This window comes from Phascolarctos cinereus, unplaced genomic scaffold (genome assembly GCF_003287225.1).
Source record: "Phascolarctos cinereus isolate Bilbo 61053 unplaced genomic scaffold, phaCin_HiC Scaffold_9;HRSCAF=440, whole genome shotgun sequence".
In the NCBI taxonomy this organism is placed as follows: Eukaryota; Metazoa; Chordata; class Mammalia; order Diprotodontia; family Phascolarctidae; genus Phascolarctos; species Phascolarctos cinereus.
Genome location: NW_027556402.1, coordinates 179476214 through 179502724, shown reverse-complemented (window position 1 = coordinate 179502724; position 26511 = coordinate 179476214). Strand labels below are relative to the sequence as shown.

The 26511-nt window shown below is 34.6% G+C and overlaps 1 protein-coding gene across 7 annotated transcripts in view; it reads right to left on the bottom strand.

Annotated features, from left to right (window-relative positions):
* Positions 1 to 26511, bottom strand: part of LCORL (ligand dependent nuclear receptor corepressor like) — a 177161-nt gene that overhangs the window by 112112 nt on the left and 38538 nt on the right. For 6 of the 7 annotated variants that reach the window (XM_020992645.2, XM_078148595.1, XM_078148596.1 and 3 more), the window contains exons 2-4: positions 11290 to 11355; positions 1338 to 1417; positions 323 to 452 (exon numbers count right to left, since the gene is read on the bottom strand). In XM_020992645.2, coding sequence (XP_020848304.1) covers positions 323 to 452; positions 1338 to 1417; positions 11290 to 11355 — 276 coding nt within the window. Of the gene's footprint in view, positions 1 to 322; positions 453 to 1337; positions 1418 to 11289; positions 11356 to 26511 lie in introns of those variants that run through there. The other variant, XM_078148593.1, reaches the window with a different exon arrangement.

Here is a 26511-nt window from a genome sequence, read left to right as displayed (position 1 = left end):
GAGGACAAGAAGCATATACACATTTGTGACAGTTGTCTGTGGTAGGAGAAGAAAAAGTACGATAAAGTAAGATTGGGGAGACGTTTTGGAGTCAAACTGAGCAAAGAGTTGGCCGCTAAAGAAAAACTACTGAAAAAGATTCTGAATCTGCTGCTGTCCCTAAAAATTAGAAAAGAGAAGATGAAGGAAGGCATAATGAAAAAAAAAGTCATTAAGAATAAACTCTAAGTTTACATATGATGAAACCTTTTCATTAGAAAAAAAAATGTGATTATTCTATGCCTTTGCTGTAATTCATGTTTTTAAAAATTGCTCTTATTACCTTTCTTTCGAAAGAGTGCATTTAAATAATTTTCTGCTTGGCATTCAATCTTATCAGTGTTGGACTGGCCCTGAGATGATAGTTCCTCTGTAGGCGTTGACTGTGAAGAACCAAGAGTTGGTGTACAATCCTGGAAAATAAACAGTAATGCAAACTAAAAAAATTTTTTAAAAACATCCTGGAACATCACTACCATACATACTGATGTACAGAATGAATCCTCTACATAAAAGGTTGCAGATTATTAAATTTTCCAATGTATCTATTTGAACACAAATCATATTAGAAGTTGGGAGAATCTAACAAAGAGGAAATAGATCTGGCTGTTGTGCCCCGAAGGACCTTATTCTTCAAGAAGACTGGGTACACAAGCAGACTAGGGCAGAGTCGGGAGAATTAACACATCAATCAACATATATTTGTACATTTATTAGTGGTCTTATTAACATTATGGGACCTGACTACACCACAGGAAAACAGATTAAGTACTGGAAGGAATATCTAAGACCATCAAGTACAACCCTCTCTTTTGATAATAACTGAAGTCCACAGAATGAATTGTACAAGGGAAGAAAAATGTGGCAGAGCTAGGATATGAACTTGGATCTCTAACTCTAAATCCAGCATTCCCCTCCCAAATCCTAAAAAATCATGCTAACTTTGACATGTGACATTTAGGTGTCAAGGTTTGCTTTAGTGTGGACCAAACTAAAGCTTCACATACACCCAACACGTCCATAAAAATCTGTGGAAACGGACTCATTATCATCAACCAAGGAACAAAAGAGGGGGAAAAAAGAAAGGAAGGTGCAAGTTGACATTTATTTGTCTTGTCATCTCCAAGTATGGCATAATGCCAGACTTCTAAAAAACATTTATCTTTTTTTTTTTACCAAATTAAATACTTGTTATATAGCCATTGAACAAATATTCCCTGGCCCAAATTAAGTAAGGTAATAGATTAGTTACAATTATGTAAATAGTTTAGAAATAATGTCACAATATTCAAACTTACACTGACTGCTTCTTTCTGTAGGTTACAAAACGAACATTTTTCATCCATAGACCAATCAGTCAGCTCTTCTGGTTCACAGTCTTAAGAAGAAAAAACAAATTAATTAAACTCACTGACTTAAAAAGTTTTTAAAAATAGACAACTCTGCATAGCATCAGTTTACATTAATATAAAATCAGCTTCTAGCGGCCTCAAAAAAACATTAAACTCCTTGGTTATCTGTACCACAACACAGCAAAAGAGTGACAATTTGGATAACAATGAGAGAAGTGTGAATAAACTAATATAATACAATTAAATAATACAAATTATAGCATAGAATTTAAGATTATGAAAATAACATCATAAAAATGAATCAAACCAAATACAATACGATTTAACTAAATTGTCTAAAATAAATTCCATTCAGATTATTGAGGCAGGCAGCACAAAGTGCAAAACTTTAGAGTTGTGCATGCCTTCATGGGGTAATAACTCACCTTTTCTAGAAATTCTATAGATTAGTTAGGGTTAATTACAAGAAATTTGTGGCATAGATAGATAGATAGATAGATAGATAGATAGATATACAGTGCAGAAAGAAACACACTTTGAAAAAAAATGCTTTAACTCAGGAACTCCACAAATGCAGGTTCACTGTGCTACAAAATCACATGGTATTTACTATGATTAGAGTGTGATAACAGATTGCCATAAATATATCTTGAGTTTAGAGGAATCTGAAGACTGACCAAGTAAAATGATCTGTTGTAATTATTTTTAACTATAAATACTATTACCTGAAAAATTATGTCTAATAGGGGCAGTTAATCTATTATACAAAGTATTTTGATTTAAAAAATCCACCAGTGAAAGGTAATGACAATTTGTAAAATGCCCAGTGTAATCCCAAGAAGCAAATTCTAGAAAGAAATAGTTTTCAAAATCATATATAATACAACTTTGATAGACAGCCATCTGGGATAATTTTCAAGGTTTTTGGTTTTTTGAGTACTTAATTATGGCTCAATATAATTTACTTTGTAATCCTCCAAGCTCCTCATGAAGTATTTCTTTATAGATATAGTCTGTAATTTACTCACTTGGGTACATGTTGTTTTCCCACAGTAGAATGTAATTCTCCTTCAAGAAGAATTACAGCCCCTGACTCCGAAGGGAGTGTTATGTTTTTGCCTTGATATTTATCCCCAACAGAGTCCAACACCTAGCACATACAGTAGGCACCATTAAAAACTACATAAACAGGAAACCTATGACTTGAAAAGGAGGAAGCTAGTTTTTGTGTAACAAGAATAAGAAAGAATAGACAGAGAAATTACTCAACTCACAAAATATTAAAAAAGACTTAAAAGGTGACATTTGCAGTGTTGAACAGATTTTTCTATGAAAGAGAATGGTACAGAATCTGTAACACTGGAAGAAATATCTATTTTCAAACAGATCATAAATTCAATGAAATATTAAACATGAATTCTAATTGAAGGCAGATTGATTGAACTTGATCAGGGCTATAATAATTCTAGTAGGCAAAAAATAAGTAAGCTAACAAATTAAATAAAATTTTTCAAAGGTGATTTTGCTTAATTTGTGTGCAATCCCTCATCTCACAACCCTGTAATATGCTAACTGTTTTGCTTTGGAAAAATTTTAAAGCAGGAACCATCACACATTTTGAATGAAGATTTCAAAACAGCTGCCATAATTACATGACCACAGCTTTTGTTTATTTCTCTAAGTTTTGTGAAGAGAACGTTAAATTAAAAGAACCTGAAATAAATGAGTTTTATTAGATTTCCAGCACCAGCTGACTATAACTCATTAATTTCATTTTGATTTTAAAATTAATATTGAATAGTTCTTTTTATCCAATATTTACTGAGGCTGTACTGTAATTTTTAAGGCCCATACCTGTAAATGATGACAAGATGTATCTGCTACATTGGTTTCAACACAAACCTGCTACAGAATAAGATACTTATCCATAATATTGTTGGCTGATTTGAACCAGAACTGGTTATTGTTGACTAAGTGAAAAGCTGCATAGCTAGATCTAGGGAACCAATAAAGGATAGTTCAGTGGGACCCTATGCCACATTGGACTAAATAGTACGCTACAGTTGGTGGTTGACTATCTGGCCCTTATGAGGCCTCTTTGTTTTAAGTAAATATTGGATTTTTTCCTAGTCAAAAATTTCCTCTGAAAAAAATTCCTAGTTATAAATTTTCAATTAAATTCCACAAGCATTAAGTGAGAACCTACTATGTACAAAGTACTACAATCATTTGTGGGGATATAAAGACAAAGAAAAATTGTTCCTGTCCTAGAAGACTTTACATTTGATTGGGAGGAATAAAACATTTGCACAGATAAGTAATTATGAGAATTTGAGAAGGGAGAGAATATAACAACTAGAGTTGGGAGGAGAACGGAGAATACAGGAAAGCTTTCCCCAAGGAAATGAATGTGTTGAACTTTAAAAAGGAGGTAAGCTAAGGACCCTAAGAGAACTTATTTGAAATAAGTATACTACGCAACTTGGAAACCAAAGCCAAAAGACTAGCGACTTGGATTCTACTGATTTTCAATTAAAAATTTGGGGTGGTGAGGTTTTGTTTCTGTATAACTGGAACTGTACCTGAAATCTTAATCTGGATGAATAGTTTTGGATAGCGAATTGTTTAAATATATTCTGCAGGAAAATACATTCTCCCTTTGTGTGAGGAGAAAGAAATGCAGAGGCTGTTCATTTTACCTATGGTAACAGAACCCAACGTTCAAATCTGATTTTGAATCCAAAAGCTATATAGGATCCTACTGAAGTTTACTCTATTGGTTTCCTAGATCTAGCTATGCAACCTTTAATTTAGTCAACAAAAAACAGTTCTGGTTCAAATTGGCTGATAATGTTATGGATAGGTATTTCCCGTTCTATAGCAGGTTTGTGGTGAGATCGCTATAGCAAATACATCCCGTCATCATTTACAGGTATGGGCCTTATAACCTCAGTAACTATTGGACATAAATTCCATTCCTTCTCCCCCCAAATATACTGAGTGGTGCAGTGAAGGGTAGTATAGCAGCAAGAGTGGCGGATAAAGTGAAAGGTAAGATGGTATAGCAACAAGAGCGGTGGATATTAGAGTTGCAAGAGAGGGGTTTAAATCATACCTCCCTCAATACCATGTGCACAAGTCATTTAGCCTGTCTGGGCTTTCGTGTTGTCATTTGAAAATGAGATAATCTTTGAAACTTCTTTTCATGCTAAACTTAATCCTATGATCCTCCAATTATGTTAATATTTGTCTTCGGTTTGAATTTTTTCTAGCCTAACTAGTTAGCCAACGTTTGTTTCCAATGCACCTTATAAGGGAGAGAAACTACTGTGAGAGACAGACTAACTGTGCACTTGTCAAGTATGACTTCTCATGTCTTTCTTGATCTTACACATTCCATATTTTTAAAAAGGCAGTCTAGCTAAGAGGCAACACAATTGTGGTGGATAAAGGGCTGTCCTTGGAATCAGGAAGACCTAGCACTGTCTCTTTCCCATACTACTGATGTGACAAAGGACAAACCTATTTTATTTCATAGCTCTCTAGGCAACTCTAACTTAAGGAAAAGTTGTCAATCTGCATTGGTGGAAAAAGTTTCCTCTACTGCTGTACCACTGAAATCTGATATCACGTCAGATTTTACCTGCTGCAAAAACAACATTAAGATGTGTGATCTGATATGTAAGTATGTTGGATTTAGAGTCAGAAAACCCAAGTTTGCTTTCTTTCACAGTGTAACCTTGGACAAATCATTTAACCTTTCCTATACTTCACTTTCCTTACCCACAAAATAAGAGTTGGAGAAATGAAAGACCTTAGGATCCCTTTTCCCAGCTCTTAATCCAAAATCCTATGACAAATTTAATTGGAAAAAACATAAAACTATATAACACCTGCTAGCACTTAAAATGAACCCATACTCAAAAACTTCACTCTTGTTTCAATGAATTATCAATGATTAAACAAAGAATAATGAAATCATCTAAGGAAACTACAATCTGGACTACACTACAAACAAGTAGTTTTTAACAAGTCCCTGAGTCTTTGAATCACTAACATTCCAGTAAAGGTAGTTTCTTATTATGAAGTTATAATAATAAATCAAATCATCTGACTGACTAGAAGTAACTTCATAACAAAGTCATTTGCACATGTTTTTGCAAAAAAAAATTGTATATGTGTGTATACACACCCCCCCCCCACCCCCGGTTATAAACTTGCCTTTTATACTCAGTGATTGCAAAACATATTTCACTTACTGTCCACATTGCATATGAGTACACAACTGTTCCACAGGATGCATAAAATCTTATTGGCTTGATACAAGGGAAAAGAGCATTAGGTCTAGAGAGCCATAGATAGGACTTGGTTCAAAATACACATCTCACATGATACCTGTGTGACCCAGAATAAGTCACTTAATATAGTTGAGCCTCATATGTAAAATGAAAGAGCTGAACTAGCTCTGATCCTATGATATGTTCACATTAACCAGTATCTTTTAACCTACTTCCTTTTATTGTGTCTTCATATCAACATGTTAATAGAATCCAAAAATGTACACCTAGTAAATAGTTTCAAGACTTTTCCAAGATTAAACTCCAAGGGAATCAAGAAGGGAAAACTGAAGTGGATGGTATAATAAATTTCTCATACCAGTATAGAAACTGACCACATGGGCTAGCACTAATGTTTATGGATGTATTCATTTTTACTGTTGCGATAAATTGAAAAATGGCTTTGTAAACATTAAGACCTGGGTTCAACTCTTGGCTTAGACAGTAATTAGCTATGTAACTAAAGGGCAATTAACTATAACTGATCCTCCGTTTTCTCATCTTTAAAAAGGGGGTTATAACAATTGCCTATCTGCCTTCATGAGATTCTTATAAGGAATGAACATCATAAATTCTAAAGCGTTACTTTATTTCTTGTAATACAAGATTAAAGAGTACTAAAGTCTTTTATCCACTGTTATTCTATCAACCTGAATAAAAGCTGGTCTTGTTCCTTCCAACACCATGGTTTCACAGCTAAAAACAATTTCATCTAGTCTAAAGTTTTATGATTTAATTAATAGGGTAATTCATTCATCTTTAAAGCAACAAACAGTTGAAGATTAATAAGCAGCAGAAAGAAAAGAAAAACTTATACTACTTTTCTCCTTCATTTCTTGTTATTCAGCTGTTTCAGTCATGTCAGAATCTTCTTGACCCCATTTGGGATTTTCTTGGCAAAGATACTGGAATGGTTTGCTGTTTTCTTCTCTAGCTCATTTTACAGAAGAGGAAACTGAGGCAAACAGTTACATGAACTGCTCAGGGTCACACAGCTAGTAACCTGCATCTGAACCGTATTTGAACCCAGGTCTTCCTGATTCCAGGCCCAGTGCTCTATCTATTGTGCCACCTAGCTGCCCCATCACTTTTATTAGGATGTAAGATGTAAGAAGACTACCAAGCTAGAGTTATAAGGACAAGTTAATAACCAGGCTTAATGATTTATGTTAAAAGTATTTTTAAAAAAATCTTTAAAAATCCATCATTAAGTCAAATATATCAAATAGTTAAATGATGTACTCTTCCAAAACACCCCAAGTATCCAAATTTAGGGGAAGAGAAATTTGGTTCCACAAGTGAAGATCAAGGCACTATTATATGAGGTGAGGAAGATATTGGCAAAACTTCAGTTAAAACTTTGCTGGACTACTAAAATGGCTTTCTAAATGGTGCCTCTCCCTCTTTAATCCACCTTCCATATAGCTACCAAAGCAACATTTCCAAAGCACAGGTCTGACCATGTCACTTCCCTGTTTAAAAAATTCCAGTCACTTCTTACTCCTTAATATTTCAACAAAAATGGCCTACTTGCTGCTAGTTCCTGATCTCCATTATATTACAGAGCTGCCACCCACACCTGAAATGCACTTCTTCATCTGCCTCAGAATCTTTAGTTATCTATCAATAAGCACTTACTAAGTACCCATGTCAATACTAGGTATATAGACAAAAATCAGTCGTTCCTGATATTTACATTCTATCGGGGTACACAATGTGTGTATGTATATGTAGTTTGTATATACATGTATGTACAGAATATCTGTTGTGTATGCATGCATGCAAATATGTATGTACAGAAGGCCATAGCAAGTTGGGGTGGGGAGGGAGAAGGAATTCATAAAGGATTCATCTAAAAGTTGGTATCCGAACTGGAATTTGAAAGAAAACTAGGGTTTCTAAGAGGAGGAAGGTGCCTCCTTTAAGCTCAGCTGAGGGCTATCCTTATCTCCTTCCCAATTATATTTTATTTATTTTATACATTTTGCATTTACTTAAATACATAAAAGCAGTTTCCCTCAAATAGAATATAAGTTTATCAAGGGCAAGAACTGTTTCATTTTTGTCTTTGTATCCCCAGTACAGTGATGAGCACATAGTTGCTTACTAAAGAGTCTGCTGAGTAATTAAAAATACTTTGTGATATCTGAGAAATTTCTGGGCCTATGTGTGAGAAGAACTAGGTCAATATTTACTTGTAGGGATTTTTTGAAGCTATTTTTTAGTTTGGCTTGTTTTCTAAGTCTAGCATAGAGCTGAAAATTCCTCTTAATGGAAATGCAAAGTCTCTTTTGAGAATCACCAGATTCTGAGGGAGGGGTCATGCTACTCAGAAATTGAAGACAGGATATAAACAAGAATGAATAAGATGAGGAAAGTGAGAGTGGGGCAGGGGTTTTGTGAACAGAGAGGATAACTTTCATAACAATAAAGAAAAATCTGTATCTTAGGTTAAAAGGTTAAAACCCAAAGGCACTTTTCAGAGTCACTCAATCTAGCAACAACTCTTTGTCCCACGTATTATAGAGAAGTCCCAAACTTAAAACAGATTTTCTTCCAAAAGTTGGTTTGTAAATCCCTTGTTTGGAATCTGGAACACATTTTCCTATGGAAACAATGTTATAAGTGGTGACTAGGTTCCCAAGCTTGCCTACAAAAGTCTATTTAATGCAAATGTAACAAATTCTGTATATTAGAAATAAAAAGAATGAAATATTGTTTTAAAGAAAATTAAATAGTTTCTCCTCAGTGTGAATGCTGGTTCTTGAAAGGAGTTTTAGAAGACAAAGAAATATATGATTACATTTGTCAGGTATTTATGAGTCCTTTCTAATAGCTTTAGAGATTGATGGTACTTAGGGCTTTTATTATATCCAATTTCACCTCTAAACTTGATGGCTTTTTTTTTTCTTAATTGAGATATATCGTAAGTATTACTCATGGCCATAATTAGGGTCTTTCAAAATGGTAAGAGAGAAGCGAATAAAAAGGGTAATGAGAGAGAAAAAGGACAAAATCACAGGACTTCAGATGTCCAAGGGTCCTGAGAAATCTTTTAGTCCAACCCCCTTATTTTACAGGTGAGGAAACTGACATCCAAGTCCTCTGATTCCTAATCAAATGTTTCCTTTATACTATGCCTCCTCATGTGCAAGGTATTAGAAAGCAAAGATAGATGCCTGTATATGGAGAATTAATTAAGCTATACTTGGTGAGAGGAATATGTAACAATATAATCAATTAAACTTACATCATAAGTATTTACATTTAAACAAATGAATAATTCAAACCATAAAATATTATAAGTCTTCAATCACTCCTCTAAAGCTTCCCTAGGATTCATTACTCGTCCAGCCATTTTTCACTAACTTTCCTCTTACATGGTCATAGTAATAAGAGTATACCATTTTTCTGATTTGTTGTTGTCACTGGTCTACATTATTTCTTAATGGGTTTGCCATATTTTCTTATATTCCTCGTATTTATCAATTTTAATTGTGTTACATAGCATTGTATTATAAAATGTAACACAGAAAGGCCGTAAGGCATAGTGGATGTAGAGCTGACCTTGGGGATCAAGAAGATCTGGGTTCAAGTCCCAGCTCTGACATACTTGTTCTGTGACTGTGGGTATGCCATTTAACTTCTTGTCCCAGGTAATTCTCTCAGATTAGAAATTACTGAAGGGTTTACCTCTACCAACGTCGATTGGCTTTTCTTCACCAGAAATTCTCATGAACAATGAAGTAAAAAGTTCAAACAAACAACATTTTTAAACGTAATATTTATTTCTGACAATGTATTCAATCATTGCCCCTTGTTGGGCATTTAGACTACCTCTATGTTTTTTTGGTGGGGTGAGGGTGGGGAGGGAGTACATTATAAATAATGCCAAAGAGAGCTTTGGTTTTTAAAAATATCACTTTTAGGGTATATTCCAAACGATGAAATTATTGGGTTAAACGATATGCTTATTTTAGTAAGTTTTATTGTTTAATGTGGTTTTCATTGCAAGTTAAGATACTGGCTGGAAAGTAGGTTTTGATTAACATGAAAAAGGAATAATCTCTAAAGGTAAAGAATACATGAACTGGGAAATACACTGCTTGTGTGTAAACCAGCTTTCGGGCTAATGGCTCAATAATGCTGGGGATGGGCCCTAGAGACAGAGGAGGCTCATTAATCCCTCCCCTGTGACCTTGGACAAGTCACTCCTTCTTCTTCTTTTTTTTTTTGGCTAGGCAATGGGGCTAAGTGACTTGCCCAGGGTCACACAGCTAGTAAGTGTTATGTGTCTAAGGTCACATTTGAACTCAAGTACTCCTGAATCCAGGGCTGGTTCTCCATCCACTGAGCCACCTAGCTGCCCCATGGGTAAGTCACTTAAACTTAGTAGCACTCAATTTCTTCATCTTCAAATGAGGGAATAGGAATGGATTGTCTCTGGAGACCCTTCCGAATTTAGATATATGATCCTATGAAGGCCCTAAGTAGGAGTCCTTAAAGCCATTGTTTAAAAACAAAACAAAAAAACCCTGTCTCAAGGCAAACAATCTGCTTATTCAGTGGGGTTTAGCCAACCAAACTTTCCATTATCTACTTACTGCTTTCAGATCCTAAGCTACAATTTGAAGAATCAGCCCTAACAGCTCAGAAGAGTCAAACTCTAACTGCAGGAGACATTAATAGGGAAACATTTCATTTACAACTCCTCTGAATTAACAGTACTTATTAATTCTGAAAGATGAGGTCATAAATTAGGGTACAATGAAGAGTTTATGAATGTCTTCTCTGTTGTAGTTTAACATAACATGTCTTTTTACTAAATAAACAAGGTTAAGGATAACTTTTAGTTAGAAAAAGTAAAGAACACTTTAAAAAGTAAAGAATATTAGCTACAGTACCACTAATCTTAAACAATAATAGCCTTATCACATTAAGTCTTTCTCATGAAGAGAAAGAACTCAAATAATTCTTTTAATATTCCAGTGAGGTGTGGCAAGCAAGGAAAATAAAGTTTTAAAAATGTTTAAAAACTGAATTTAAGATTATATACTGAATTGGGGAGGCAGCAGTAGAAAAATTAAGTTTGCTGATTTCTAATCTAACATTCTTTCTACAAAAGTAATGCTTTGAAGATTAATGAAGACTTGAATTCTTCTGATGTAGAGCATCCTTTTACATAAAGACTTGAAAAGTAGTTATTATATAAGGATATGACGAATTTAAGAACTTCTAAAAATTTAATCCGTTATCATCAATTGAATAGACTTCCATGCCTAGAATTATTTTTCATCAAAAACAAAAACAAAAAGGGAAAAGTCATATACAGAAATTAAAATTTTCTTTCAGGAAACTACTTAAAAGAAATTGATTTAATCTAGTCAACGTACAACTTAAAAACAAGTTTGCATTTGGTTCTGCCCAATTTTGCAGTACAATAGAATGAGAAATAAACCATGGTGAGAATATGACATATGGAAAATAAAAGCCAAGAGGGCATTTAATTTAATTTGTTATTTTAATTAGAAATTTTAAAAGAAATAAAGAAAAAATATTACCTTCAAATAAACTGAGGTCTCTTCGTAGCCTTGGTCCATAAAGCCCTTCTAAAATACTTTCAAAACCTATTTTTTTTAAAGAAAAAAAAGACTACATTAACTGCTGGAAGTATTTAATTAAAAAAACAACAACAACAAAGCTACCAAGGATTTTTTTTTGGTATGCAAACAATAAAATAGCTATAGTTTAGCATACAATATGAATATCATTCTTTTTCTTAGAATTAAATGATTACCACTATTCACAATCTATTAAATCACCATATGACCCAGGCTACCACACTGCTTGGCTTTCCTAGGGCTTCCTAACCTGGAGTCCATGAACCCCAGGGAGTCTATGAAATTGCACGAGAAAAAAAAATTACATCTTTATTTTCACTAACATCTCAGTAAAATTTAGCAAACTTTAGAAAATTTAGGAAACTTTAATTATTTAAAAAGAATGAGTAGGGGTCCATAGGTTTCACCAGAATGCCAAAGAGTCTATGACCGAAAAAAAGTTAAGAGCCCTCTAATCGATAAGTTGACAAGACAGAAGAGGCAAATTTATTTAAAAAACACACACCAAAAAGTGAATCTTTCAATTCTACATATTAAGCTACTGATAAAATATATAGAAAAAAATTTTGGGAAGAAGCTGAACAAACATATGTACATCAGTACTAAATTTTTTTAAAATAGATTTGTACAAAATTATAACAGGGAAGAACTGGAAAAAATGTGGTTCTACATGACTTCATTATAAAGCATAGTCACTTTGCAAGAAAGTCTTCTAAACCTTAATTGTAGAAATCAAAAAGTACATGATTTGTCTCAATCTCTGTGAATTCAGACCCACTTTTATGGAAATTCAAACAAGTTTTCACTTATTCATGGCCACTGAAAGCCTTAGAGTAAAATATCATGCTTAAAATGATTGGTTTTAGTAACAATAATCTTGACTTGGGAACTTTACAATTATTCTACTTTTCAACAATGAGTATTAAGTGTAATACACATTCTATAAGCTACATGCACTGTGTTAGTTTCTGGATATCACATTTTGAGACACTGACAAACTTGAGATTTCCCACCCCAGACTACCTGACCATGGACAATGCAAAATATCTAAATTCTTTATTGCATCTTGTTCCACTCTCTGTAACTTTAGCATAGCAACCCTTAGTGGCTCAAGGGTTAGAGATTTGGAACTGATACCTGGGGAGCAGAGAGCTGGTAATGGGAAGACTAGAACTCAGAAAGGAAGAAGAGTCAGTTTAAGTTTACAGGTTTCATTAAAAGTTCATGAGCTGGTAAAATTTTGCTGTGGACCAAATCATGAACCAGTAGTGGGGAACAACAAACTAAATTGCAAATTCAAAGAAGCCAATCAAGATGAGGGATCTCCAACAATACATGGAAGAATAACTGAAGGAACTGGGAATGTTAAGCCAGAAAAGAGAAGACCAAGAGGAAAATATGATAAGCTATCTTCTAATTTTTTATCAGCTGCCATGAAGAAGGAACAGATTTGGTCAGTGTTATTCCTAGGGGACAAAAAGGAGTATCCATGAGTAAGAAAGTTATAAAGAGGCTGGTTTTAGATGATTAAGTTATAATTTTCTAATGCAGGCTGCCCTATAGGTGAGCACTCAAGTAAGGGATGGATGAATAAACTGTCAAAGTGTTTAAAAGGGACTTCTGAATTGTGGAGTTTGGATTATAAATCTACTTTGCTATGACCAATGTTCATTAATAGAGTACCAGCACAGTAAAATCATTTGAGATTCTTTCTGTGATAGCATGGATAAGACAATTTACATCCTATCATTATATAGGCCCACTGAACATAATTTTTGATAAATCTTTGGTTCTTTTAAGGCCAAAGAGAGAAGACAGAAAAGAGTAATTAATTAGTTGGTTACTCTTAATTTTTCACTAGAATATAATCTCCTTGAAAGTATGGAATGGTTTGCAATTTAATTTTGGAATATAATTAAAAGCCTAATATTCTACAATCAATGAATCTATAAGTTATATAGGCAATCTGTAAATTAACATGCCCTTATGTGGAGACAAAGAGAAATGGAAGGAAAAGAGTACAGTAGGATATCAAACACAACACTAAAAAAGCATTTCGTATGTTAAAAACCAAATAAAGTCCTTTTCCTCAAAAAACTAGTTCATAAGGTAAATAAATCCAATGTCAATCAAAGAATATATACACAATCAACTAAATTATTCAAGTTAACAGAGGAAAATGACACAGATCATTAAAAAATAACAAATACCCCCCTTACACAGTTCCGATACACACTGGTATTTAATCTTAGAAACATTAACGTTTTGGTATTTCAGAAGAACCCTGCATAACAGTTATGGCATAACACATTTATCTAATTTGTATACAGGCCTATCATATGTTCTGGCAATTAGAAAAACTTCTGTATGGCTTCATCATTTTGAGGCAATACGAGCTGAGGAGAAGAGGTGGAATGGAGCTTCCTCTAAGTTAAAAACCCCATATTGCTATGCTTAAGATGTTAAGAATTACATCATCAACTCAGACTTCAGTGAAACAAGTCTGAAAAATGAGTAGCTCATCCCTTTGTTTTACAGGTTTTACCATGAAACAAACAGGAAAGTGTCAAACAAAGAATTTCATCTCCATCTGCTTAAATTAGGTTAATAAGAACATGGAAACCAAATTTAACACAGCTAATGCCCTGTGGATAAGAGTTGTTTCTAATTATAAAATTACACATATACAGTAAAGAATTGATGTGAGATCTTTCAGTATACCCTAAGATGCCTCATTTCTTGTCTTTTTTGTACCTTTAAGTCTTGAGTGATTTCGCTAGTTACATTGCTTTCACGTAAAATACCTCTAACAGGCCAAACCACACCCACTACATGTTGGAAAATTCAGCTCCAAACTCATGTCCTTCAAGGTGTCTTTTATGACCAATCCTACCTTGACCACTTCTATCACAATCCCACTGTACTTAGGCATACAGGCTTAAAAAAAACAAACTACAGTCCTTCCCTCTCCCCACATAAACTAACAAACAAATAAATAAATATTGTTGGCTATAGCAAGAGGCAGAAAAGGAATTATAACAATCATGATTTTTTTGTTAATTAAAAGTGATCTTAACAGGTCAATATTTTACTATACATGGATCCTGGTGGGGGAAGGGATGAAGTGACAGGGAGGAAAAAGTAATTATAAAAATATAACTTTGAGACAGCCTATGAAGAATGATGATAATGCCAGCATCTCACATTTAAATATCACTTTAAGGTTTGCAAAGCATTTAGCACATATTACCTCAACTGACCCTTACAACAACTCTATGAGGTAGGTGCTATTACCACTTTAATTTTTAAGATAGGAAACTGAGGGTGAAAGAGGTTAAGTGACTTGCCTGGGGTTACACTGCTAGTAAGTGTTTGAGGTGGAACTCAAACCCAGATTTTCGTCACTCCAAGTTCAATGCTTTATCCACTATACCCCAGCAATCACTTAGCTAGCTAGCTCTGGGAGAAGAACATAGAATTAAGGAATCATAAGCTCACAAATTTAGAAGTGGAAGGCTAAGTTTAGTTCGTTTGGCTTAATACCTTCATTTTACAGATGAGGAAACTGAAGTTCTGAAATGAAAAATACAGTCAAAATCTGAACTCAGGCCCTTCTCTTGCCATTTTTCCTTTGACTTTACCATATAGCAAAGATGGATAATTTGGGAATAAGATGGGAAGAAAGATGATAAGAAACTAGGAGCTTTAACCTATTTACTTATTATCCAAAGAACAGAAGAGAAGGATGCCTCTGTATATTCAACTTACAGAAATGGTAGATCTGAGCAGAGACAGAAAAAAAAAATTCAAAAGGTTAATTCTGCTTTTTATCAGTGACAAGTTAAAGGTCCAAATATGCTTATCAAATCAGCAAATGACACAAAGTTAAGAGGCACAGATAACACCAGATTATAGTCAGGATCCAAAATCACTTCAACAAACTAGGACACTGGGATGAACCCAATAAAATAAAATTCAATAAGGATGAATGTAAAGTTTTCACTCTGGTTTTTTAAAAAAAAGCCAATTTTATAAGTACAAAATAAAAAGAGGGATAGCTAGATAAGCAGTCTGTCCAAAACATATCCAACGGTTTCAGTAGCCTAAAATTGGAGACAAAGCCTCTAGAAATAAGATGATAGTTCCCACTGTACAAGTGCCCTGGTCACACCATTATCTGGAGTACTGTGTTCAGTTCTGGGCTCTACATTTTAGGAAGGATATTGAAGTTGGGCCAATAGAAGGAAACCAGGATAGTGAAAGGTCTTGAGTTATGCCACATAGGGACCAGCTAATAGAAATAGAGATGTTTAGACTGGAGAACAGAAGACTTAATGGGAATATAACTGGCCTTCAAGTCTTATTTCACGGGCTTACAAATAAGGCATTAGATTTGCCCCACTCGGCCCAGAAAAACAAGGGAACAAACGGGTGCAAGCTGCAAATTTAGCTTTCCTGTATGGAAAACCTTCTTAACAGTTTAGAGGTATTATTAAAAAGGAAAATGGGCTTCCTCAGAAGAATGATTACAACTGATGTTTATATAGTGCTTTCAAATCTGCAGGATAATGGCACTAGAGGTCTTCCGGAGTTGATTTACTATTCAGTGAGGTAGTGTAAAAAGACTTTTAATCAGATATAGGTTGGGCTAGAAGGCCTCTGAAGTTGCTTCCAATTTTGGCATCCTGGCCATCAATTAGTTAAAGAAAAAGCTCAAAATTAGGATTAAATTATTAGAAAGGAAAAAGATGACATTTACTCCATGGCTAATTGCAGCAGTCTCAATCACATTTAAAAGTCTCTTCACTGTGAAAACTGGAAAATGGATAAAAGTAAAGACATTAACAAACACACTCCCCAGGAATTTATCCAACACAAAACAACTGCAATAAGGCCAGAAAAGCTAGGAAATTGCTTCAGCCAATAAATATTATATCCTCTTGCCAAAAAGTTTAAAGTTCAAACACACTGGCTAACATTACAGAAAAAGATAGGAAAAGATTATGAGAAGCATCACTGCAGGAAACAGCAAAAAGTTGGAGGTACAAAGATTTTACAGAAATCTTGATCTGAGACTCAACCAAATTAGAACTACAGACAACAAACAGATGCAAAATGGGAGACTTGCCAGTGTATTTCTACAGTCATTTCTTCTCATTATTGATACCTGGACAACTACCACTCATGAAACACCTTGGCACCTAATGTACTACATATATATGGATGTGAAAATGCCACTTAAGAAGATGAAGTCAGAAAGAAGGATTGGGCCGGGTCAAGTATATATGCAGAAGAGATTCTATGCTGAAGGTGACAATTTTAAGAGTAATCAGAGATCAGTTTTTAAGATCCAAAAGGGAAGATAATAAGAAAATGGTAAAAATCACATATGCAACTATTTTGCCTCTCCTCCTCCAAACGTGAATGAGCAGACTGAGAGAGGGAGAGAGAGAAGCAGCAAGAGGAAGAGGGGTAAAGGGAAAGAAGGGAAAGAGAAAAAGAGGGGAGAAGTAGAAAGAGGGGAATAAAAATAGAGAAAAAGAGGCGAGAGGGGAAAGGGGATAAAATGGGGCAGCTAGGTGGTGCAATGGATAGAGCACCGGCCCCGAAGTCAGGAGGACCTGAGTTCAAATGCACCCTCAGACCAAACACTTGACACTTACTAGCTGTGTGACTCTAGGCAAGTCACTTAACCCCAACTGCCCAAAAATTAAAAAAGGGGGGGGTAAAAGAAAAGGGAGAGACAAGGGAAGGGAAGGGAGTGATGGAGGAAGAGGGAAGAAGCAAATTTAGGACTGATATGGGGCAAGAGGGAAAACCCTAACAATTAGAGTTATACAAAAGTAGAATGAGCTCCTTTGGGAGTAGTTAATTCCCCTCTACCGGAAGTCTTCAAGCAAAGGTTAGACAGTATAATAACCTCACAGGCATACTGAAGACAGAACTAATATTTAAATATGAATTATACTAAATAGCCATTCAGTTTTATTTCAACCATAAAATTCTGTGACTGTAACAAACTACATCCTAAAATACTGAAAAAACTAGTAGATATGATTGCTGAGGTATCATAGGAAGAAACTTCCAAAAAGAATAATATGGCTGTAAAAACTTCTGAATTTGATTCTCTGCATAACTATAATAGATACTACACAAAGAACATGCCCTCCCAAAGTTTTTTTTGTTAAAGAGCATGCCTTTTAAATCTGGCAATATAACTCTAGTATGCATTATTAAAGGGTAGGTTTGCTAGCATTTAAAAAAAGAAGCTGTGATAACTAAAGAAATCAGTATGGGTTTACTGGGAACAGGCTGTTTTGGTCCAGGTTAGTGGTGAAACTGGGAAGGTAGGTAGTTCACCCTTTCTCCCCCCACCCTCCCATGTGAGCAAAGATATTATGGTGTAGACATAGGAGAGTTTGAGTTAACTTTGCCCTCAGGTAGACTGGTCTGAGAGTAAGCTGTTGGTCTCTTTTGGCAAGACAATAAAAGTAGCTTTTAGCGCTTTGTCAGGGAGCTCTTGAAACCTAAGAGAAACTGCCTTGCTTGCTGACAGCTTTCAATTTCTTTCATAATGACTTTTACTTGACATTACTTTCAAGACTTCGTAGTAGAGGATATTAGAATGTTTTTAGTAAAAGGAATGTTTATTTAAACCCTGAGTGATCCATTATACCAGAACTCTGAGTAATCCATTATACCTCATGTGAACTTTGACTAGGACACTGATAATGCCAAACTATTTTTCTTTTTTTTTGAAAGTTACTACATTTGTAGATCAGAAAAATTCTACATAGTACATTTCAATATTACCAAGGTAAATGACAAAGTTTCTTATGACATCTTTGTAAACAAAGTAAGGAAATATAAGCTAGAAGAATAACAGAAACTTGGCTGAATGAGTAGGCTCTAACAGTTGACATCAATACATCACCTACCAATACCTTAGGTGTCTAACAATGTTAACAATTATGTGACACTGGATTCAATAATTTTATCATCAACCTGAATAAAAGGCAGAGACAACATGCTTATTCAACATTCTGAGGAGATGAATTTGGGAGAATAACATGGAGGATACCCATATCAGACTGAAAAAGTCTCAAAAGGACAAAACCAATAAGTTATATTTAGTAGGATGAATTTTAGTAGAAATAAATGGGAAGTGTTATGCTTCTGTTTAAAAAAAATCAATTGTACAAATAAAGAATGGTTAAAGAACAGCTTGGTATTTAACAATCTACATAAAAAAGATTTAAGAGTTTTAACACCCGTAAGTTCAATGAATTAACAGCATTAACACTGCAACCAAAAAAAGCTAACAATCTTATATTTCAGCCTTAACTATGACAATGGATCTGCAACATGAAAGTAATAGGAGGAATGCTGCCTTTTCCCTTCCTGATACCTAACTCTACTTGCCCAATTCAGATACAGATTCTTGGCCCTCCTATTCTGTTGCAGAATGAAGAATTTAATAAAGAGAGAGGTAGAGGGAGAGAGGAAGGGAGGGAGGGAGGGATAGAGAGAGAGAGACAGAGAGAGAGAGAGAGAGAGAGAGAGAGAGAGAGAGAGAGAGAGAGAGAGAGAGAGAGAGAACTTCTTCCCAGTCAAATCACCTATCCAACTCTATAGCCAGTTCATTAGCCAGGACAAAAAAGAGAGGCAGAGCATTTTTTAATAAGAGAATAGTACTCTTAGCTGGGAAGAGCTCTAGCATATTCCAGAATTTGCCATCAACCTTGTAGGAGACTGAATCATTATTTCCTTCTTCCCTGAGGGATAGGACAGGTAAACTTTCACAGATTCATGAGAACTTTGGTTTATTTCTGACTATTTAAAGATAATGTGACTTGGATAAAGATGATAAGATTTCAGACATGAATAAAGTACTACATGTGATAACTGAAGTAAATATTTCAGATGAGCAGTTAAGCAGTACTGAATACAAGAATCTAAGAGGCTGACCAATATGGAGATGTGTCATATCCTTCATGGAGTTTGTCAAGGTTTTGGAAAAATTGTATGCAGAACAGAAAATGAACATTTGATTTTTACACTAAAACACTGGAACCAAAATGTTCCTAACCAGTATTTAAGAAGTGGAACTTCAGTTTTTCTTCTCTCTCTTTTTAGAGGTCTTTTTCTCCTAAAGCACTGCAACTATTACATGACAAAGCTTGATATGGTCTACTAGCACAAAACTAACTTACATTAGAAGCAGGGCCCTAAAGAATGACACACCTACTTCTCTTGTGTTCTTTCCCATTTTCCTTCCACAGTTCTCCATCTATCAAATATTACCTTTCCCTTTTGTGCTGCTGACAGTTACAAAATCTATCAATATGAGAAAGGGAAGGAGCCAACAAAGTTCCAACATCAGATGGAGGCTCCCATGTTTTTTCTTCCCCATAGCTATGTCTAACATACTCTCATATCTCAGATTTGTCAGGGTTTATATGGTCAGTGAGGTGTTGACTCTTTTTAACTATCTTGTACTCTTAATTAGGACTTTGGGATGTTTCCTCTCCACCAGATTCTGGATAACCAATACTTTCCTAGGAGAATGTGACCATTCTAGGGCTCCTTCCATTGTGTTATAGGGAAGGGCTGCAGGATGGAGGCATCCTTCCTGAAAGCTAGTGGTCAGGGTGAGAGGTGGAGGGTCAAGTCCTCTAGGTCAACTTACCTAGCATTTCTGATTGATTACACACAAGTACTCATTAGTACAGTATTACCCTTTAGAAACTAGCATGCTTTCCTACCTGAAAGCATGCTTGATTTCCGGGCATTATCATTGCTGGGATGGCTCCTCCTCTGGCAATATATTAGATTTTTTTTTTTATAATTCCTTGAAAAGGGAGGTTTAGTGTCTTCTAAGATTCCCCACATTGACATCTGCAGAATGGTTCAGACATTTTGGATTTAAAAATATTCAAGCCAACAATTAAGGAAGTACCTAACTTATCCTACCCTAGACCAAGAAATTTTAAGACTGACCTCTGTATCTTGAAATTCTTTTTTAAATCGATACTTGTAAATGTTTCTGCTGAGATTCATATTGAATTAATGTTATGTTCCCAAAGAAATAAATGTATTGCAAAGTTAGTCTTCTGGGTAATTAGCTTCCTAACTCCTCATGTATGCTACAGCTGATTCTTCAGGAACAAGGAATCTGACTCTGAGCATATACTGAGGTGGTTTTGTAGGCTTTTGGAAAAGCCAGAGTAATTTCTCTTCCAAAGTCAGCTTGATTAAAATATCTCTGAATCAAGCTGTACCGTATTAATTGTTGTATGAGCTGATTCATTTCTTTATGTGCCTTAGACTGGCTTTTCCTGGCATCATTATTTGCTTGCTTATTTGTAACAGAAGATTATGAAGTATGCAAATGATTTTTTGGGAAGGTGCCTTGATAACCTGGGCTGGCGAATCTGGGTCTATGAATACAAATTGCTTACTGCTCCCAGATGATATAATATAGGAAATGCATTAAAGGAAAGAAGTATCATGATCTGGTAGAGCTCTTAAGGTAAAGTTCTTAAGGAAAAAATACATCTTTCCCCATCAGCAGTATAGCAAACAATCCAAAGTTATATCTTACTGTTTTATTCAAATTTTATTATTTGATCTATCAATAAACATTTACGATTAAAATGGGAAAAAAACCAGTGAAGATTACAACTATTTCATTATTTCTTATCCTATGTAATTCTTATTTATGTTCTCTCATAAAGGTCCAATGGATTCAAATCTAGCCTCAGCCACTTGAGACACTTACTAGCTGTGTGACCCTGGGCAAGTGACTGCCTCACCAAAAAAGAAAAAAGAAAAAAAGAGATAAATCTCCAAGAAAGGATCTACTCAATTTGCCAACAAGCCTTTCTCTAGGTCTTTTCAGATTTGGTGGATTATCAGTACAGCACTCAGCACCATTTGTTTTCTCTTGCTCTCTTACATGATCCAATTTGTCTCCTTTTGTGACCATATATCTACTACTGCATCAAGAAAAAGGTGCCTAGAATTAAGGAGATGATAATCTAGCTGTACTCAACCTATCCAACAGTTGGCTACTTGGAATAATGTGTTCAGTTCTAGGCATTCTTAGGAAGAATTCTGACAAAATGAAATTAATCCAGATGAGGGCAATCAATGCTATAAGATGACTGGTGGATGACCAAGGTATGTTTAGCCTAAAGAGGATAAGATTGAAGAAAAAGCAAGAGTTCATGAGAACTGTCTTCAAATTATGCAGAAAAGTAATTAGATTTGCTTTATTTGGCCCCCAAAGGAAAGTGTAGGAATAATAGGTTAAAGTTGTAGAAAGACAAATTTAAGCTTGCTATAAGAAAAAAACTTAGCAGTTGTAACTACCTGAAAGTGGGGAACATCTGACTGCCTTGAGAAGTGACTTATCTCCTGTCTCCATGTTTTTGTAGGGGCTTTACATTCTCCATGCCATGTTCTCTATCCTTACCTCTGTGCCTCCTAGCGTTCCTGGCTTCCTTCAAGACTTACCTCAAATTGAATCTTCTGGAGGAGGCCCGGTATTACCTCAAATATACACTATATCTCATACGTACCTAATTATTTATATGTTGACTCCCCCATTAGAATGCAAGCTCTTTGATGCCAAGGGCTATTTTTGCTTTTCTTTGTATTTCCATAATTTAGCATAGTGCATGGCATATAATACATGTGTAATAAATGGTTATTGACTTGACTAGGTGAGATGCCTATTGTTGGGCATCTTCAAGCAGTGAATGACCACTTGCTGGGGGTACTGTAGAAGAGATACCAGTTCAGGAATATGTTAGAGTAGGTTACACCTTTGAGTTCCCTTCCAGCTCCAAGATTCTGAGATTTTCTTCTCAAATATTCAAAGGGTTGCTTCATACAAAAGCAAATAACCATCCTGTGTGCTTCCAGTGGAGATACTAGTACCAATGTTTACAAATTAGAAGGGGGTTGATTTTGGTTCAATGTAAGTAGAGCTGTCTTAAAACAGAATGGGCTACCCCCTTGAACCAGAGATTATATAACTACTTATCAAGGATCTTGTAGAAGGGATTCTTGCTTCAAGTAAGGTTGGACAAAAAGCAATCTACTCATAATTTGAAGACATGTACATATATGTATGTATACAAGTATAAATATGTATATATGTAGGTATGTACAGATAAAAATACATATGTGGTCAAGGGCATATAAACTACTTTCTCTTATTTCAAATGTTTCAAAGATCCATGATTCATTCCGTGTGGATATTCCCCCTTCACTGACAAATTGCAACCTCTCCATAACTTTGTACATGGTCAGGCAAAATAATAGGAAAAATAATTCATTTCCTGGTAGTCAAACTTTTTGTGATGGATCTCTCTCTGTGTGAAGCTGGTATGACCATCAGACAGCAGCTTATCAAAGGACCAATTTCTGAAACCTTCTTTAAAATTTGGGAGAACATACTAGAATCTGTTGACAAAGCCTGCCAAGAAGTCAATTTCAGAAGTCACAGAAATAGAACTGTAGTAAGGGTTGCTCTGTATTACTTTCCTATGGATACTCAGGCAATGAAAAGTTGATATGGATTATAATTTAAATTAGGCAAACAGTGATGATTAAACTGCACTTCCTGATACCAGAGTCAGATTTTTGTTCCATTAATTTAAGAATGATCCACAAATATTTTATGCATTTTGTAGCTATCTTGAAAGGGACTTTCCCCTTTCAAGCCTCTTGGATATTATTATTGTTGCTATTATTATTATGCACAAGTGTAATTTATTTATTTTACATATATTATTGGTTTATTTTATAGCCTACAACTTTGCTAATGCTAATAAATATTTCAGTATCTTTGCCAATTTTCTAGGATTTTATGAAGTTTTATTCCACTGTCTTGGTATTGAAAACATTCCTAGTATTATATCAAATAATACAAAAAAGAGCTGATGTCTTGGCTTTACTCCAATATTTACTGGGTAAGCTTATTGAATATTTCCATGGTGTAGGAGATTATTATATAGTACTACACTGCTAAACTGACGGTTTACGACAGATTTGACTTTGATTTTCTCAAAAAATGCCCCTAACATGGGCATTTTTAAAAATGTGCTATACTTTTAAAAAATTTCCAAATTTTTTTTATTCTGAACTTAAAAATCAAATAACATCAGCATTTCCAAATACAAAACATACCCAAAAATGGAAGACTGAAAACAGTCATGAAGATACATCACAAACACCTCCATTAAAGTATATTAAAAATTTACATATTATTTTCAAAACTGTTTTACTGATGTTTGTTACTAAGCTTTTGCTACCTTTTGTGCAGTTTTCAAAGTTTCAATAACCCGTTCACTTTTTTTTCACTTCAGTAATCTAGTTTTGATGTTCTCTCACATACTCCTCGCCCCCCCCCTTCCTCCCAAAACTGCTTCACCAGGAACTGAAAATGAAAAATTAAACTTTTATAATCAAGTAAATATGGACAGGTAAAACAAATTCCTGTGCTGGATATGCCTAAAACTTACGTCCCATTCTTCACCTAGAGCCTTATCACATGTTCTTCAGAAGGGAGGGAGCATATTTCATTATTGGTTTTCTTTGTGGTTGTTTACTGTACTGACCAGAGCTCTTCAGTGATTCAAAACTTTTTCTTTGCAACATTGTTATTGAACAAATTGTTCTCTGGGTTCTGCTCCCTTCATTCTGCCTCAGTTCATATAAGTCTTCACAGGTTTCCTAAATCAGCCCCTATTGTCATTTTTTAAATGCAATAACAAATAAATTCCATTATATTCACAAGCCATAAAAATTTTAGTGATTCTCCAATTGATGAGTATTCCCTTACAGAGTGTCCAGTGTTCTGGCACTAGATAAAGAGCTACTACAAATAATCTTTGCATACAAAGACCCTTTCTTTGATCTTTTTGGGGCACAGATCTAGTAATAGTGAAATCAGAGAGTATATAAAGTGTAATGACCTCTTAGACCCAATTCCAAATTGCTTTGCAGAATGTCTGGACCAACTCACAATTACACCAACATTATGTTAGTGTACCTGTTTTCCTGCAGCTCCTCCAACAATGATCACTTTCCTTTCTTAGCTATCTCTCTCTCTCTCTCTCATTTTTTTTTGCCAATATAATGAAAGAGTTTGAGTTAAAGAACTGATTTGATTTGCATTTCTCTAATTAATTTGGAGTGTTTTTCCAAATGCAAATTAAAATTCATAGGATTTTTTCCCTTTGCCAGTTCTTATCCTTAAACCATCTACCCATTAGAGAATGGTTTTTGTTCTTATACATCTCAATCACTCCCTTATAATAGCTTAGAAATGAGACCCTGAATAAAAAATTTGGTGCAAAGATCTCCCTGATTAACTGTATACCTTTTAATTTGCACTGCATTATTTTTCTTAATACATTTTAATTTTATGTAATCAAAATTGCCCATTTTATCTTCAGTGATCCTATCCCTTGTCTGGTCATGACCTCTTCCCCTATCCAAATATGTAATAGGTATTTACTTCCTTGCTCCTCTAATGTATTATATCAAAGTCATGTATGTAATTTCCACCAGATGCTTTCAAGTTTTCTAAGAAGTTTTTGTCAAATACTGAATTGGCAAAGATTGGGTTTATCAAATATTATGCTTGTTTGCTTCTGTATGCTGTGTACCTAATCTGCGCCACCGATTGAACTCTATGGTTTTTTAAAGTAGTACTGAATCCTTTTGATGATTAATACTGTGTTGTAGTTTCCTATTCCACTCCCCCCAACCCCCTTCATTATTTCTCTTGATATTCTTGACGTTTTGTTCCTCCAAATGAACTGGATTTTCCTCCCTCAATTCTTACATTCTGTTTAGTCTTTTGGCAATTTATTTATTTCAGAAGGATCCACATTATCCTCTGGCACTGAGTAATTTAGTTATGGTCATTTTTATTATATTGGAACAAATCAAACTTGAGTAATTATTCAATTTTTCCTTTATTGCTGTAAATAAGTTTCCGAGTCATATTCACATAATTCTTTGCTAAGTTCTGATAAGCAGACACCCAAATTTTTTTTACATTCTGTAGTTATTTTAAATGTCAATTGCTTCCTGCTGGACTTCATTAATAATATGCAAAAAGGTTTAAAATTTGTGTGCTTTAATTTTCTAATCTGCTACTTTACTGAAATTATTGTTTCAATTAAATGTAGGCTGCCTCTCAAGGGTTCTTTAAGTAAACCATATTGGTAAAAAAACAAAACAAAAACAAAAACCATGATGTTTTTTCCCCTTTGCCTATGCTTATTTCCTCAATTTTTTTTGTCTTATTACTATGGCTAGAATTTTTAATAGTGGTACATTTAATAGATATCCTTGCTTGACCTCTGATCTTATTGGAAAGGCCTCTAACTTATCTCTATTACATATAATGATGGCTCTTGATTCCAGCTAGTCACTACTCATTATATTAAGGAAAAGTGTATTTATTTATTTATATGCTTTTGAACATTTTTAATTGAAAATGGCACTGTATTTTGTCAAAAGCCTTTTCTGCCTCTATATATTCTATTATGTTTATAGTTTTCCTAATATGGAGCCTTCCCTGTATTGCTGGTAGAAACATAACTCAGTCATCTTATTTATTAATCTTTTTAATATATTGCTGTGGCCTCTCTAATATTTTATTTGAAAATTTCACATTAGTATTCAGTAGGTATACTGATTTATAATTTTTCTTGTTTTGACTCTCCCTGATTTAGATGTCAAATTCATATTTATTATACAGGAATTTGCTAGGTTGCCATCTTTTCCTCTTTTTGCAAACAATATACAGTCAATTCTGTTATAATGTATGTTTCAAAAATACAAATTTGTTCCAATGTAATTGATATATTTGGGAAAAATTTAATTCATATTTCAAATTTGTTTTTGCATGATTTCTTCTATGATAAACAGTGAGAACTGAGAAGATGGCACCACTTCACAATACCTCATAAGCTGCAATCTATCCTACAACCGTTTTCACAAAACTTCAGACCCTCGTCAAGGTAAAGTGCCATATTTATTATCTATTTTCTCATACAGTGGAAGCTGCAGGTAGAGAAGGGTTGGTCCAAACCACCACAACCAACCTTTCCACCATGGCCTCCACCCTAAGGCCCA